At 51.0% G+C, this 17,891-nt stretch overlaps 1 protein-coding gene across 6 annotated transcripts in view; it reads right to left on the minus strand.

Moving 5' to 3' along the window:
* Positions 1-17,891, minus strand: part of SULF2 (sulfatase 2) — a 111,479-nt gene that overhangs the window by 54,913 nt on the left and 38,675 nt on the right. For 5 of the 6 annotated variants that reach the window (XM_078057281.1, XM_036106107.2, XM_078057284.1 and 2 more), the window contains one exon: positions 10,391-10,630. In XM_078057281.1, the coding sequence (XP_077913407.1) occupies positions 10,391-10,630 (240 nt within the window). Of the gene's footprint in view, positions 1-10,390; positions 10,631-17,891 lie in introns of those variants that run through there. The other variant, XM_078057285.1, reaches the window with a different exon arrangement.

A 17,891-nucleotide genomic window follows, 5' to 3' on the forward strand; every position in this document is an offset into this window, starting at 1 on the left:
ACTGCAGGTGACAAAAACTACCTAGGCACATTTTTATTTCCCCCCAAAAATCAATACAACGCCGTAATTACAGCCTGCAAGAAGAATAAAAGGAAGGCAATTTATAACAAAGAAAAATTTCCGTATGAACTTTTGAGCCCATCCATCAAGGAGACGCGATGGAGTCGTCAGGTGGCACCTAGACACGGATTCAGAGGCCTGTGAGAGACCGATGCAGGCTGGGTGGGCCCGCGGCACTCGCTAGCCAAGTGCTTCTGGTGGCCCTGCCCTCAGTGCTGAGACTTTCAGGAATGTGGGATAACTCCTGGAAAAGCTTTGCATTCAAGTATGATATTCCTTCCATTTACTGACCACTCACATTCCTGGAAAATTCAGAGGATCCTAAAACTGTGCAGAATACCTCCGGTGGTTATGCATAAAAAGGACTTAGGATCAAGGCTCAGATCACAATACATGTAAAAGAATCCATTCATATAATGATCTGGTGGAAGACTCGGAAGCCGCATAGAACAAAAGGGAATTTGGGAGCCCCATCGGGCTCTCGCTCGCACAACAGGCCACAGAAGGTCCCTGGTTCCCGCCCCTCGGACTCCAAGCAGCATCCCCAACTTTGACAACCACCAGAAACATTTTCACAGATTTTGGCCCCTAGGGGGCAGTGTGTTCCCTTGGGAACCACCGGTTTAAAAAAGTTTGTAAGCAGTGGCCTGTGGGCTGAATCCATCCCACAGGTGTGTTTGCTTTGGGTCTGCCTGCTGTTTTTATTTATTTATTTTTTAAAGTAGAGCAAACAGTCTGCATCTGAAATCTGGACAATTTGACATAAAAATCTGGGTGCCACACTTCTGACAAATGGGAAGATCTGGCACCTCTGGGCCCGTCTATCATCCAATGGGCACCTCTGCCTGGGCTCTGTGGCGCTGCCCCCTTCCCCGCCTGGCCCCTCCAGGCGCTAGGGTTTGGTTTCTCTGGGCAGAAAACGGCTCACGCAGGCATGGTGGAGAGCGGACTCCTCTGTGGCCTTGGGAGGGCTGACACAGAGGGGCGCCCCGTTCCCCTTCCTTTGCTGAAAGCTCTCTCCCCATGACGGCACAGATGTGTTCTGCTGGAAGTGACCTGCTGGCTACGGGGCGGGATGTGCCAGGTGCTCAGAGAAGGAGGACCTGGCCGTGGACAGGTGGGACCCACAAGCCCCAGGTTGGAGCCCTCCTGGGTAGCTGCCCCATGCTCCTGAAACCCTGACCCGTGGCCCAGCCTCAGGGCGGCCTGGGAAGGAACCAGATCATGGAGCTCGGGCCTCAGGGGAAATACCGCAGGAAGAAGGAGGGGATGCACCCACCTAATGTGAGGATTAAGGAAGACGAATCGTGTAAAGCGCCTGGCACGGTAAGGGCTTGATAGGCACAGCTTGCATTTTAAAAATTACTGTTGTCATTCTTTTTATCTTCTGAAAGGTCTGTGTCCCCCTCTCCAAAATTTTGCTTGAATTACACTCTACCCCAAGGCCGTCGAAGAGGACTTTTTGTGACGACAGAAAACATTCTATATCTGCACCATCCACTCAGGCACTCACATGTGCCCAATGGGCACTCGAAACGTGCCTAAGATGACTAAAAAACCGAATTTTTTTTAATTTTAAGATTTTATGTATTTATTTCACACAGAGAGAGATAGCGAGAGCAGGAATACAAGCAGGGGGAGTGGGAGAGGGAGAAGCAGACTTCCCGCCGAGCAGGGAGCCCGATGTGGGGCTCAATCCCAGGACCCTGGGATCATGACTTGAGCCGAAGGCAGACGCTTAACGACTGAGCCACCCAGGCGCCCCTAAAAAATCGAATTTTTATTTTGATGTAATGAACTTAAAGTTAGTTCCCAGTGACCAGTGGCCGTGCTGGGCCCAGCAGCTCTAGTGTAGACCCTTCTAGAATGTTCAGGGGAGTTGCAGTTCACACCAGGGAGAGACTGCAAAAGGTCACATTTAGCCTGAAAACTCCCTCAAACCCTTGGAGACCTGTAGGCAGGCTTTACACATCCACCCAACATAGCATCCTGCTTCTCACTTTTATTTGACTTCCGCGATTATTTTAATGCCCACCAAAGTTAGCGACTCCCTGAATGAAATAAAAGTTAGAGACCCTGCGAGAGGATCCATAGCAAGTTGCCCACGGGCTGGGCGGCCACCTCGCGCCATGCTTAGGACCACAGTGGACGGCGAAGGGGGAGGCAGCAGGTTTTTCTGAGAGTCCTGGGTTGTCTGCAGGGTTTGCTCGTTTAATGCAAGATTATGCAGTTTAAATGGAGGTTCATGTGTCACTGCGGGGATTAAATCAGGTGGTCTGCATGAAAGAACCCAGCTGAGGTGGGTTGACTTGCGTCCCCCAAAATATACGTTCAAGTTCTAACTCCGGGTACATGGGAACGTAACTTTATTTGGAAATAGGGCCTTTGTAGATGTCATCAAGTTAAGACGAGGTCATACGAATTAGGGCGGGGCCTCATCCAGTGACTGCTGTCCTTAGAAGAAGAGGGGAATTTGGACACGGACACGCACAGGAGAAGGCTGTGTGCAGAGAGAGAGGGACCCTCGGGGAGGCAGAGCTGGGAGCAGTGCAGCCGCAAGCCAAGGAACAGCAAAGATTTCCAGCAACCCCCAGTAGCCGGAGGAGACAAGGAAGGATCCTCCCCAAGAGCCGTCAGCGGGAGTGTGGCCCCTGCTGACACTGGATTTGGGGCTTCTGGCCTCCAGAACGGTGAGAGAATATAATTCTGTTGTTTGAAGCCACCCAGTTTGTGGGGCTTTGTTACAACGGCCGCAGGAAACCCTTACACCAGCTACCAGCTGCCGAGCTGGGGACGGAGAGGGTCTCCGCTGGAGTGTCGCCCGGGGGCAGAGAGGAATCTCCACCCATCAGCCTCACACCCAGCTTCTGAAAAGTTGGGAAGCAGGACCACCTGCTTCCTGTCTTTCCAAGTGGCCCCTTTCTCTTCCAGCCCCAGGGAGCCCCCCTCCCAGATGTGTGGGCACTGGTCACATGACCCTCAAGGGTGGGGTCATAGCAAAGGCACTGGGTAACTTATACGCATATGTTGTAACTCCACTGCACAGATGGGGAAACTGAGGCCGGAGGGGGCCAGGTCTCAGCTCAAGGTTACAAAGGAGTTAGAAGCAGAACCAAGTTCTCTAGACTCCTGCACCAGTGTTTTACTTGTTTTGAAACTTAAAGATCTTGGAGAAAGGAAGTCCCCCATGAAATCTGAGTTTAAAGAAATTCAGCTTGAAGATGAACGTGGATGTGACACACGTGTCCCTCTTAAGGACACCCTGGGCCAGCCTGGGCCCTGGAGGGCTGCCTGACTCCTGTCAGCATTCCGAAGGTGGGTCTACTTTGCGGGGCGAGTGAACACGCTCTGTGGTCACACCCCCAGGCCGGAGAGAGGGGGCAGCTGGACAAGGGAAGAAGGGAGCTGTGTGTGCACACGTGTGTGTGCTCACTTGAGGGGAGGGGAAGGGAGCGGGGAGCACAAACAGGAGAGAGGCCAAGCACAGAGAAGGCTGCCATTGTGAAGGCGGGACAGCTGCACCAGGGGCCCCCGAGGAGGCGCCCACAGGAAGAATCCAAGTCCTTTCTTCTGTGTGTGTGCAGAAGGGCCCAGAAGAAAGGAGGAGGGGCCGAGATGTTGGGGGTGGGGAGAAGCGAGCCGGAGAGAAGAGAGGGGTATAGAGAGATGGGGAGGGTGGTGGTGGGGGCTGCTGGCTCCGGACAGAACACGCAGACTCATCTGCTCGTCCTGCCATGACTCCCCGAGCGCCAAAGACGGGGCGCGCTCTCTTGCAGGCACGGGGGTGCGGAGGGCACAGCTGTCCCCCCTTCCATGGAGCGGGCGTCTCAGAAGGGAGGCGACCAGCGAGAGCAGTGGCAGAGCCCATGTTAGTGCTGGAGAGGGCCAGAGAGCCGGGCTGAGCAGGAGCCAGGCCAGGGAGTCCTGAAGGGGTGGACGGGGACATCCCTTAGCTTGGGAGGCTGGACAACAAATATACAGATAGATGTTAAGCGGTGACAAGAGCTCTGAAGGAAAATAAAGCAGGGTGAGGGGATAAAGAGGGGACAGGAACCCTCTTTTGGGTGCACTAGTCAAGGAAGGCTTCTCTGAGGAGGCGATAATTAAACAAAGATCTGAGGGAAGTGAGTGAACGGGCCATGTAGATATGTAGGGAAGAAGTTTCTAGAAAAGGAAAGAATAAGCACAAAGTCCCTTGAGGGGGCGCCGGGTGGACTGTTTGAGAAACAGGAAGGAGTAGAGCAACGGAGGGGGAGGACAGGAGGTGAGGTGGTCAGGAGGTGAGGGGCAGGGGGGCGGATCATCAGGACCCCGAGGTGACTGTGGGGGGCCCATGGGGGCGCTGCAGGCAGAGGAGAGACAGGATCCCTCGGGCCACTGAGGCGGGAACGGAGCGCAGCGGGTGAGGACAGGAGCGGCATGCAGGGAGAGGGCTGTGCCATGCGGGCGAGACATGGTGGCAGCTCCAGGAAGGGTGGTGGCGGGTGAGCTCTGGAATATCCCGAAGAGAGAGCTGGCGGGGGTTTGCTGATGACTAGATGTGGCGTGACAGCAAGGAAGAAAAGCAGGGATGACACGAATGTTCCGGAATCCTGGAGCTGCCAGGGGAGACCATGGGACACGTTCGGGGAGGGGGACGCGATCAGGAGGCCGCTTCGCACACGTCAGGTTTGAAATGCCAGGCGCGGGTCCAAGGGGAGATGGTAAGTAGGCGGCTGGAGGCCGGGGTTCAGGTTCATTGTGGGGTTCAGGGCAAGAGGATAAAGGCAGATCAAACAGAGTGGTGGAAAGAGGGAGGGGTGAGGATTCTTCCACAAAAAAAACCAGAGGAAGGCACCTGAGCACCAATCCTCACATCTGCGCAGTCCTACACACGCACGCACGCAGTGAGTCTTGCCAGGGATGCCACCATGCCCAGGGCCGCCTTCCTGGCCTCTTGTGCGAGAGGCAGCAGGTTGCCCCAGCCTCACCAATGCCTCATGTGCCCTGCCAGCGCCGGCATCATGGCCCAGAGCCCCTGCCCCCCAAGTGAGGGCGGCCGCCCAAGGGGGACAGCCAAGTAGTGCAGAGCCTCAGCTGACCTCCCTCCCCAGCTTTGTGTGAGCAGAAGAGTGAGAATAATTGGGGTGCTCAAGGCCAAATTTCCAAACAGCTCCAACTGGGGGCCCTGATGTAGCCTGGGCTTGTAGTGAGAGGCCTCCCCCCCACCCCCGGTGCATTCTAGAACATGATGAGGGAGGGGCTGAAAGCTCACCACCAGCGCCCACATCCCTACAAAAGTCTGTACCAGATGGCAGAAGCTGGGCACGGAGACCACCTCAGAACTGCCAGGCTCAGATGGCAGCGTGGAACGAGAAAAGCGTCACCCCAACGAGAAGACAATGGGCACTTCTGTCTAATTGGCCAGCAAGCGCCGGAAAAGGTGTCCTCCCCCACCCTGCCCCCCCCGCAAAGCAGTGTAGTGGAAATCTGTGATTGCCACCTCAGTATGTTTTCCTTCCTCCTCATTCCCACAGTCCTTGATTTCCGCTTTGCTGGAAGTCACCAAATTGCTCGTGGGCAGTGGAGGTGTCCACGTGCGTTCCCACTGCTAATGTGTGGGACTCGGTTTCCCCGCATCCCCACCAACCTTTGGTGTGACGGGGCCTCTGCGTATTTGCTATGGCCACTGTTGCCTTCATTTGCATTTTGCTGATTACCAGAGGGATTGAGCACGTGCTGCCAATTTTAATCCATGTGCACAACTTATTTTCACCATCCAAGCTGATCTATGGCAACATTCCTGGGAACACGGCTCTGGGGTGGGTCGTGCGACGCCATGCTCCTTGTGTAAATCATCACCATCGTCAGGGCTAACACTGCTTAAGGGCTTACTGTGTGTCACTGTTCTAACATTTCATCCCCACAAAACCCTAGGAGCTAAGTAACACTCTTATCCTTCCTCGAGGTAACCAAGACTAAGAAGTTAAATAACGTATCCAAATTCACTCAGTTAGAAAGTGGTGGAATCAGGATTTGAACCTAGGCAGAGTCCTTGCTCTTAACCGCTTTGCAAAGAGCTGGGAGGAATCTCATTGCCAGAACACTACAGAACTTTGACCCATGGGTATGCAACGCGAGTGAGCACACTCAGGCAGCTGACATGTGCTAAAAGTTGACTGAGTACCTTTTGTAGAAACTGAGGATGCAATTCATCCCTTTCAGGGTGTTTATAGTTGAGATCCCAGTCCCTGGAGACAGAGGAAGCCAACATACAGAAATACCCAAGAACAAACTGGTATTTATCCTTCTTCTACTTTGCATGTCTCACTTCGTCCTTTGTCCGTCTCTACTGCAAGCATGGGGTAGCAGAAAGTAAGATGTTTGCCAAATGAAAACGCCAATCTTGTAAAAGATGCCAGGTTTTGTAAAATTAATTAAAGGGATGCTGGAGGATAGCTCGAAGCACACGCAAATCCATTGACAAACAATATTCTGATCCATGAGGTAACTGAAGAAGAGGCCGCTGGAAAGGATGAGGAGATAGTAAGTACTTCATGGGGGTAAGATTCAGAAGTCAGAGGAGTTAGAGAGGCCCTTGGGAAAACTGACCAAATCCCAAATGCTTCTGCGAAAATGACCTGTTATGATTTTGCTGTGCAAACTGCAGGTTCAGTAAAGGACATCACATTGTGTTATTGCTTCAATTTGTTGGACAAGTCACACCCCCCCACCCCAACTATCCCTTCACCAACCCATTTGCTTAAAGAATCAACCCATTAGTCACCATCACAACATAACATTTGTTGCTATGAGATACGACATCAAATAAGGTAATTTTCAAAATTTTGTAGTTTTTTTTTTCCAAGATAAAAGGCCCAACTAAACGCACTAAAAGCATTATTTACATGAAATGTTGGCCCACAGTTGGTCCACTGAAGGAACGTTTTTCTGGTTTCAGTCTTGCACAGTTCAGGCTGATCTCTTGTAGTCAAAAGGGGGTCATACACACAAGTGGTTGTGAACTGTTACTATAGTTTGATAATCTTCCCTCAGTATCTGCTGTCGTCTTCTCCTACAGAAAGGAATTTCTAGCTGGGAAAATGGTCACCCAGAGTGGAGACTGCATTTCTTAAGTTCCTCTGCAGTCACATGTGCTCATGTTACTCATTTTTCGCCAATGAGATACAAGGAGAAATGGAAAGCAGCTGAATCTCTGATCAATTTAGTAACACCTAAATAGATAAAGCAAAGGCTAATAGACCTAAAGAGAGAGACAGATGACAATACAATGATAGTAGGGGACTTTAATACACCACTTTCATCAACGGATAGATCATTTAGGCAGATAATCGTAAGAAAACATTGGCCTTAAATGACACGGTAGACCAGATGAACTTAACATTTACAGAACATTCCATTTCCAAGCAACAGAACACACATTCTTCCCAAGTGCACATGGAACATTCTCCAGGACAGATCATATGTGGGACCACAAAACAAGTCTTAACACATTTGAGAAAACTGAAATCATATCAGGCATATTTTCCAACCACAATGTATGAAACTAGAAATCAATCACAAGAAGAAAACTGGAAAATTCACAAATATGGGGAGAATCAACAACATGCTACTAAAACAACCACTGGGCCAAACAAGAAATCAAGAGAAATTTTAAGAAAATACCCCGAGACAAATGAAAATGGAAAGAAAACATCCCAAAGTGTATGGGATGCAGCAAAAGCAGTTCTAAGAGGGAAGTTCATTGTGATAAACGTTTACATCAGGAGACAAGAAAAATCTCAAATAAACCACCTAACTTTACACCTCAAGGAACTAGGAAAAGAAGAACAAAGCCCAAAGTTAGTAGAAGGGAGAAAATAACAAAGATTATAATAAAAATAAATGAAATAGAGACTAAAACAACAGAGAAGATCCATGAGGCTAAGAGCTGGTTCTTTGAAAAGATCCACCAAATTGACAAATCTTTAGCTAGACTCACCAAGAAAGAGAAAGGACTCAAATAAAACCAGAAATGAGAGGTGTTATACAGAAATACAAAGGATCATGAGACTACTATGAGGAATTATGCACCTACAAATTAGACAGCCTAGAAGAAATGGATAAATTCCTAGAAAGATACAACTTACCAAGACTGAATCATGAGCAATTAGAAAATGAATAGATCATTTACTAGTAAGGAGATTGAGCCAGTAATCTAAAACCTCCCAAAAAACAAAAGTCCAGGACCAGAGGGCTTCACCGGTATGTTCTAACAAACATTTAAAGAAGAATTAAGGGTGCCTGGGTGGCTCAGTTGGTTAAGCATCTGCCTTTGGCTTGGGTTGTGATCTCAGGGTCCTGGGATCGAGTACTGCATTGGGCTCCCTGCCCAGCAAGGAGTCTGCTTCTCCTTCTCCCTCTGCCTGCCGCTCCCCCCTGCTCGTGCTCTCTCTCTCTCAAATAAATAAACAAAATCTTAAAAAAAAAAAATAAAGAAGAATTAATATCAATCCTTCTCAAATTCCTCCAAAAAACAGAAGAGGAGAAAACACTGTTAGACTCATTCTATGATACCATAACCAGACAAGGACACCACAAGAAAAGGAAATTATAGGCCAATATCCCTGATGAACAGAGATGCAAAAACCCTCAACAAAATATGAGCAAACTGAATTCAACAATACAATAAGAGGATTATATCCCATGATCAGGTGGGATTTACTCAAGGGATGCTAGAAGGGTTTACCATATGCAAGTTGATCTATGTGATATACCACATGAAGAAAATGAAGGATAAAAACCATACGAGCATCTCAACAGATGCAGAAAAAAACATTTGACAAAATCCAACATCTATTTATGATAAAAACTCTCAACAAAGTGGGTACCCTCAACATACTAGAGGCCCTATAAGACAAGCCCACAGCTAACATCACACTCAACAGCGAAAAACTGAAATCCTTTCCTCTAAGATCAGATCTGAAGTTTTCTACACAGGCCTTCTGGTCAGATGTTCTAAAGGCGGAGTGTGAGCTACATTCTGCCTTCAGACAGCCTTTGTTTGGCCCCTACGGTACATTTTTAAAAAATTGAGGTCGGCAACTTTTTTTTTTAAATATCAGCAGATTTCAGCTAAAAATTCGGTGAGAAATATTTGAAAGTTGGTACCACTGAACACAAAACAAATGGCTATAATTATCTGGACCTGAGTGGCGGACGCCCCTTCCAATAGGAGCCCTCTAGTCTGCTGCAGGACCTCTGTCCCGATTCTTCTATTTATATTCAGGTCCCCACAACTACCTGGGAGTGTACCTGTGGTAAATTCTGACACCTGCGGTTTTCTGCAGAGACCCAGGAACCAACAGGCTTATGTGTATAGGATCGAGGCCTTCCTGGTTCTCTCCGAGGAGAAGCCCCCCCAGTCTGGAAGGCTGCTTCATCTCTGAACTGAGCTGAGGGAGACGTCGATCCTTCCCTCCTGTCACTCCCACCAAACAAGCCCCTTGTCCCTCGGACACAACTTCCCCGGGGTAGCAGTATCTCAGGCACGATGTCTGATTTCACGACTGCCTTGGTTCCTTACCCAAGGTGGGGAGTATTCACTTCTTAACAATTCAATTTAATTGGGTTTGGAGGATTTTGCGTGGCGCTAGAGATAAGTGTTTTCACTGTGTCTTTGCCCCAGGCCTGGCGGGTGAGCTTTGGGAACTGACCAAGGTACCTCCCGCAAGACAGACAGGAAGCCCCACTAGCTCTGTGTCCACCCTCCCACTCCCGCCCTCCCGGAATAGCACACCGCCGCACTGACCACAGGAGAGATGGAGCGTGCTGGGTAGTGCAGACAGCCAAGCGTAGACAAACTGTCCATGTCAACTCCCGGGCCAGTCTGCAGAGTGGCCACACAGTCCCACATATGCTTCTCTCCATTTTCCACACCAATTTTCATCCCCACCCCCACCCCAATGTTCTGGAACCTTCTTCCATACTGATGGTCTGAAGTCAACAAATCAGTCCCCAACATAACCCACGGTGAATGCAAATTGTGCATAAGTACTTCCAGCCTCTCTCTCTATTATAGTTCATATTTTAAATGGACTGATTTTTTAAAAAAAATTCAAATTCCTTTGAAAAGGTCAGTTTCTTTCACTACTATAGGCAAATCATTTTGCATTTTTTTCTAATGCATAAATGCACAACTTTTATATTAAAATGAAGTTGTCCGTGGGCTACCTAAGATCATCTAAAATCCCAGCAGGATAGGGACCCCGTGCTGGCGTGAGGCCAGGGCACCTGGCACCCTTTCTGATGCTCCCTGCCCGCCCGCCCACGACCTCCTGGCTCCCTGTACCTGTCCGGTAGCCCGTGCTGTTGAGGTAGACGGCGAAGGTGCGGCTCTCGTGCTGTGCCTGCCAGGAGGGCGAGGAGCAGTTCTCGTTGTTGGTGTAGGTGTTGTGGTTGTGGACGTACTTCCCGGTGAGGATGGAGGAGCGCGAGGGGCAGCACATGGGCGTGGTCACGAAGGCGTTGATGAAGTGCGCCCCGCCCTGCTCCATGATGCGCCGCGTCTTGTTCATCACCTGCATGGAACCTGCAAGCAGGAGCCAAGGTGAGGTGCGGCAGGCCAGCTCCTAACCCGTGCCCCAGGGGGCCACAGGACAACAGTGGTTCTCAACAGGGTGGCACCCCCATCCCTGGGGAGATTACATTTTGGAAATCTCTGGGGACATATGGGGGGCACCACTGTCACATGTGGGCAGGGGCCAACAAGGAATATCTGTGCAAGAAATTTCCTGGGTCTGCAGTCCCACTGGGTGGTCATGGGGAGCGGGAAAATACCTGTTTGTAAATGATCCAAGCCTAGAGTGGAACTTTGTTTTATGTAGAAACAGAACATCTTTTTTGCAGGATATTAATGTACAGTGTATTCCCCCCCACCTTTTTTTTTTTTTTTTTGGAAAGCAACCACTATGTAAACCAAGGGAAGATTCTACTCTGTTTTGTTTGGAACTTTCCCAAGAATTGTTCACTTTTACTGGAATCCGGTCATGCCAGCTCACTGGGCTCACCCTCTCCCTGCACACTCCTCGGCCGAAAGCTCTCTGCTTCTTTGTCCACATCGTCCTTCTACTTTGGAATCCATTTTCCACCTCTCCCCAGATTCAACCCACCAGCCAAGGCACACCTCTTCTAGTGATCACTCTGGCTTCTGATTCCTTGAGCTGTTACTATGCATGCAGCATATGTTATTAGGACTTAATTATATACCACCAGGTATTGTGGCTTCATTCATGCCTTTTCTTGTTTCTCAATGAAGCTGTAGCAGCGAAATTCACTTAGGAAGGAAAGGAAACTACCGTGTTCTAGAAGCCGTACTGTGCACAGGTGCTTTCATGGTCACTGCCCTGCTGAGGGCCCCACGAGAGCAAAGACTATGTGCCTTGCTCGGTACTCAATCCTCAATGCCCCCATGGTGTGGAAACACAGTTGGCACTTAGTAAATGTTTGCAGAGTGGATGCGTAATACTATGGCTGGTATCTGAATATTTAGTAGGTTTAGAGAAATATTCAATGGAAATCATTTTCCTCTTCCTTTCTGTGGCCACCCTCAGTTGCTTTCATTTTTCCTTAAAGTTCTTAGGGTCTGTCATGGCTTGAGTGATGCAAAGCCTTCCCCCCTTCCCCCACATGTCCACGTCATAACCCTCAGAACCTGAGAATGTGACCTTACTTGGAAAAAGGGTCTTTGTAGATGTAGTTAAGGATCTTGGGGTGAGATTGTTCTGGATTACTTGGGTGGGCCCTAAATCCAATGACAGGTGTTTTGTAAGAGACGGAAGGGAGAAGACCCACAGACACGAAGGGGACGGTCATGTGAGGACAGAGGCAGAGGTTGGAGAGAAGGGCCTCCAGGAGCTGGAAGAGCAAGGGAGTCTCCTCTAAAGCCCCCCTGCCCTTTTTTCTTAAGATTTTATTTATTTATTTAATTGACAGAGAGAGAGAGACAGCGAGAGAGGGAACACAAGCAGGGTGACTGGAAGAGGGAGAAGCAGGCCTCCCGCCGAGCAGGGAGCCCGATGCGGGGCTCCATCCCAGGACCCTGGGATCATGACCTGAGCCGAAGGCAGTTGCTTAACCGACTGAGCCACCCAGGTGCCCCTCCTCTAAAGCCTTTTGAGGAACCATAACCCTGTCAACACCTTAATTCTGGACTTCTGGGTTCTAGAACTATGAGAGAGTAAACCAATACAGGGCCTACCAGGCATTTGAAGTTTTTGCTGGAGAGCTGCCGATCCCAATCACCAACAGCCCCTTAGAGATGCAATGACGACTGATCAGACCCACCTCAACCCCCTTCCCTACCAGAGAAGAATGAAAAGGAGATTTATAGGGCTCTTTTTATCCCATCTTTCTGCCAAATAGGGACGGAAACAGAGTTAGAACTTCCCTGAGGCAAATATAGATCATATCTCCTCACTGTTTAAAACCACTGGATAGCTTCCCATGGCACTCAGAAGAAAAACTGAATTCCTTACCATGGTCTAAGACTCTTCCAGACTTGCCCTTGCTGCCAACCCACCTCCTGTGTTCCTTTGACCTCATCTCTCCCCTCCCCCTTGCTCACCGGGCTACACCGGCCTCCTCATGGTTTCTCAAATACTCCAATCTCATCCTTGCCCCAGGATCTTTGCACTTGCTATTGCTTCTGCCTGGGTCTCTTCCTGAGACTCTGCTTTGCTAGCTTGTCCCATTATTAGATCTCAACCCAAGGTCACCTCCTCAGCAAGGCCTGGCTGGCCTCCCTGTCTGAAGGAGCCTCCACTGTTTACTCCCTCTCACACCAGTGTATGTTTCTTCTTGACATTTATCTCCTTCTGAAATGGTCTCCTTTACTGGTTCATTTGTTTATGATCTACTTTCCCTGGACTGAGAGTTCGGTGACTCAGGGCGCTGTCCAACGCCCCCCCGGGGAATATGCAATCGGTGCTCTATAAAAACTCAGAGTGATGGAAGGAAACACAGCAAAGCCTGCCCTTTCCAGCCCAGCACTGGAGGTGGTTTTATAAGGGATGTCCTCCTGGAACCAGGTGTGTTCCCTGAGCCTCTCGGCTAAGGCTGCCAGCAGTGGGTGGAGGAAAGAACCAGCTTTGTGTTATGAACGGAACAGGAATCATCAGGCCTTGGAACTGTGTGAACGTCTCTCCTCAAGGTCACACGCCCTTGCAAGAAGCCCCAGGGGACCCAGCTGTAACTGTAGGCAATTACAGGGTTTCTACCAGGTATGACACCTCCCTCTGGAGGGGACAGATGAGGTGGGCTTTCTGAGGCCTGCCTCGACCATCTGGTGCTCATGCGCTGGAGCCTGCAGAGGGAGCAGGGCACGGTCTCAGGGTCCGGCGGAGCCGTGGGATGCCACCGGCCTTGGGCCCTGCCTGGGGAAGTAGCAGGATTGCAGGCAGGCCTTCTGCTTGCCCATCAGTTCTTTCTACCTTGAATTCTTACCGCAAACAGATATCAAGGTCATGCCGCTGAGGCCCCAGGCTTGAACACTAGCCACATTCCCACCTCACGGCCTTTGCCTGAGCCGGGCCCTCTGCCTGGAGGACTCCCTCCTAACCTCCCTCAGGTTATGGAGCAAACATCAAATATCTGAGTGGCCTTCCCTGGCTCAGAATGGACACTGCTACTCTTGCTTCCGGCACCCACCACACCCCTCCCCTCCCACTTCTCCCCACAGCACCTCCTGCCCTCGGACACCACTTCTAGTTCACCTCTTTGCACGCTGCCCGTTGCCCCTCCTGGCTCGGCCACACGGGGGCAGGGATCTGGGCCTACTCTGTTCACTGTTATATCCCCCAGCCTAGAACAGTGCCTGGCACACAGCACGTGCTCAGTAAATATCTGCTAAATTCACAAAACAGGATCTTCCTCTTTAGGTTTCTATATAACTCAAGAGCCCCAGCTGGTTTGTGTTCACGGTGCTTTTTGTGCGGTGGATTTGGAAAATCTGACTTGAAATAGCATTCGATGGATCCCGTGTTCTCCAGTTCACCACACTCCCCAGCGTGCCCTGTAGTCTTGCACCCATTTTTGCCCATTCGTGTTATCTGCCAGGTCCCTGAAGGCCTTGCTTTGGCAACCTCTTAATATAATTTCGTTGATGAGACAGGTCCAACCTCTTCCTGGGGCAGAGGGCAATGTTATATGCCAATAATAATCATAATTATTAACAGTAGTGAGTCTGGTTGGCTGCAGGCTTGCTCTATGCACCATGCTGGCATGTGTCAAGCATCATTTTACTGAATCCCCTCAACAGCCCTCTAGAGGATAGAGAGTTAAGTGACTGGTCAGAGCCACAGAGCTTGGGAAGTGGGATGTGCGGACTCAAACCCAGGCCTGTCCGACAGGAATGGGTGGTGCTGGGTGTCATGTCCCAGAAACGTATGGTTCACACCACTCAGGAGGTAGTGATAATACAGCCAGGGAATGCACAGAGCTCTCTATGCACTTGGTCAATTCTTGGCTTCAGTGAGGCTCAGAAGGGTCCTGGGCTGGATGTTGGGTCCCCTCATTATCATCCCAGAGGTGGCTTTAGCCGGTACATCAGCCATGGGAGCAGCACAGAATCACATCGCCAAATACTGGGGACGCCCGTGGTGGGAAAGTACTCCCTTTACTACTGAGAAGCTCCAGGAGAAAGTGTCCGTCGGTGCTATCACATCCTTCACCCCTACACGACTCCTGTTTCCAAGGGGAGTGAGCCGGCCGCTGCTCCGAGCTCAGTGGGCAGCATTACCGGCTTACGTTTAGTCGAGTGGCTTAGTGTCCTCTGCTTAGGACAAGTGATCCTGGCTTCTCTCAGTTAGGGCGGTGGACTCTTGTTCTTTGAAACAAAACGATTACAGCTGACTAAAAGAGGTCAATACTAGTACAAGCAGCACATAGGTGAGAAAGTTCTGGAAAGGCGTTTGGCGCACACTGGCTTCGTACAACCTAGAACCGCGCCCACGGTGAGGTTACGTGGCTGCGCTCTAGACACACCTTCAGTGCCACACACCCTAAACTGAGCTCCTGTGGTCACCGGTCCCCTCCTGCCTCCTCCTCTTTCCTCCAGTTACTTAGACAATAATCTTGCTACTCCTTGGTCCCACCTCTCTGTTCCCACACCCAATCCATCAGCAAGGCCCTGTTGCCCCTCCTCCAAAGTCTATCCACCATGCGGCCTTGTTGCCTCCTCCCTGGGCCCCTGGTCATCCTCCCGCCTCTGAATTAGGCCAACGGCTTCGCTTCCTGACCGGACGCTGACCGTTTCTTCTGCGAGGAGCAGGCAGAGAGCCTTCTCTCCTTAGCACCCTCTGCGGTTCCCACTCACCGCAGAACAGAGTCCCTGGGGTCATCCACAGGCCTTGCTGGATCCAGACCCCCTCCCTGCCCACTCTCGGCAGCCACAGGGTCCTCGGCTCTGCCCTCAGACTTGCCAGGCCTGCTCCTACCTCCGAGCCTTTGCCTCTTCTGCTCCTTTTGCTTGGAATGCCTTTCCTGCAGCACCCTGATGGCCTGTGCCCTCACCCCCTTCTTGTCTCTACTCCCGACCCCTGACAGTTCAGACCCCTTCTTTAAGTTTCTGAGTCTGTGTTATCTCTAACGAGCGATATGCTTTTACATATTTACCTCTTGCTTGTCGTCTGCCCGCAGCCCCATGTCAGCACCGGGAGGGCTGGGCTTACCTGCGCCTCCCAGCCCTGAGGCCCAGGGCGGTGCCTGGCACAGGGCTGGCGCTCCGTAAGCATTCCTCACAGGAACGCATCCAGGGCATTCCGGGCAGAACCAACTTTTTGCCCGCTCTTGACACACTACGCGGAGAAAGGCCGGAGCGGCTGGTCTTGAGAACTCGGCCTCTCTGGGCCTCCGGGGACTGCAGGAAGGACAAAGCTGGCTCCCCACCCGGCCTGCCAGACCCTTCTCCGGGAAGCAGGGGGCCGCCACCTGGTGCATAATTCACCTGCCGGCAGCAGGCCCGAATGCTGCACTGGCAAAAAGTGAACAGCCCGCGGAACCGTTTTGTATTTTTAACGGGCTCAGATCCAGGGTCTCCAAGTGCTTACGTCTCCCTCCTCCTCATTTCCCGAGGGGCTGAGCCATGGTGGCCCGTCGTCGTCCCTGGGCCCGGCTGCTCGGGGCACTCACCCCTGCCCAAAGCAGCCGGGTGCAGGGGAGCGGCGTCATTCCGCTGCCCAAGTACAATTTACCAAGGCCCCGAAAGGACAGCGGCGTCTGTGAAGAAGCAGCACTAGAAGCCAAGCGTCCCCGCAGGGACAGTAACCTGCCCTATTAAAACTGCCGCAGCGACGAGGCTCTATAAATCCACATCTGGGACACCAAACCACAGCATCTAATCTGCTCGCCCAGCCCAGCCCTGACGCAGACGGACAGACAGCTCTGACGGGAGGGGAGAACCTGGAGGATGTGGCCGCACAGAGAGAAAAGCCAGTTTTTCATATTTTAAATGACGCCAGGCCGGCCAACCCAAACCTGCTTTGTCCCACATAAACTTGGGGACATGCAGACAAAACCAGGCCCGGTTTCCTTCCGTGATTGAACCTTCCGACCTTGCCGGGCCAGGGCTGAGATCCCCCTGACACTTCTCCGTGACTCTCATGGTCCCCCCCCCACCGGTGATGCCGCGTAACCCCCCCACGACACTCCCCTGCCTGTCCCTTTCTGATGGCTTTTTGGGGCCTCCTCAGTATGCCGCCTGTGCTATTATTTATCATTATCTGATATCTTTCCTTAAAGTGACTTTAAGCAATAAAGTTTAGCCTCAACCCAAGTAACTACATGAAATTCTGTGTCTGATAGGCTAATTCAGATTTTTTTGGATGCACATCAAAACAAGTTTGTAAGTAGTCAAATCAAGGTTTGTTGAGCTGCCACACGAGAAACCTGTCCCTTACCCGTCCTAGAAAGGCATTTCGGGAAACACTGAATCAACGTGCTTTTCTAAAGGTCTGGGTCAGCGCAACCGCTCTCTCTAGGGAACGGGCAGGTGCTGGGGACTTTCAAGATTCAAAATATGACCCAATTTTTGCCACTCGCAGGGCTTAGGCGGTTCCTAGCCACTTTCTGCCCCAGAGGCCTGTGTGAGCTGGGAGCAGATGCACCCCCCACCCCTCTAAGACAGACTCCCGCGGCCCCCAATGTGGGTGGCACGGGAGGCACTGATTATGATGGATAACTAAGGAAATGATGCCTCCTGATGTTTGTTTTCTTAAAGTTATAGGTCAACGATTAGAGTCTGTGATGTCATCCCTCCTTGGAAAAGCCGTGGCAGGGAGACGGGATGCAGGGAAGAAAGAAAGCCCTTTGGTAAACCCAGGGTCTTGACTTAAATCAGCATTTTCTTTTTTCTTTTCTTTTTTTTTTAAAGATTTTATTTATTTGAGAGACAGAGAGTGAAAGAGAGAGCACAAGAAGGGGTAGGGTCAGAGGGAGAAGCAGACTCCCCGCTGAGCAGGGAGCCTGATGCGGGACTCGATCCCAGGACTCCGGGATCATGACCTGAGCCAAAGGCAGTCGCTTAACCAACTGAGCCACCCAGGCGCCCTAAATCAGCATTTTCTACCTGTCTCTCACCTGGACTGCTGAGGCAGACTCTTCAACTGGCTTCTGGCTTCCGTGCCCTCCCCTCGGCCCCTGCACTATGCTCTCCACTCGGTGGCCAGAGGGTTCCTTTGATAAAGCATGAAGCTACAGCATGATTTCCTCTGCTCAAACTCTCCCACCAATGGTCAGAATAAAAGCCAAAGTTCCCAGTTTGGCCCAGGAGACCCCATGTGACCTGGACACTGATT

This window comes from Halichoerus grypus, chromosome 10 (genome assembly GCF_964656455.1).
Source record: "Halichoerus grypus chromosome 10, mHalGry1.hap1.1, whole genome shotgun sequence".
Taxonomy (NCBI): Eukaryota; Metazoa; Chordata; class Mammalia; order Carnivora; family Phocidae; genus Halichoerus; species Halichoerus grypus.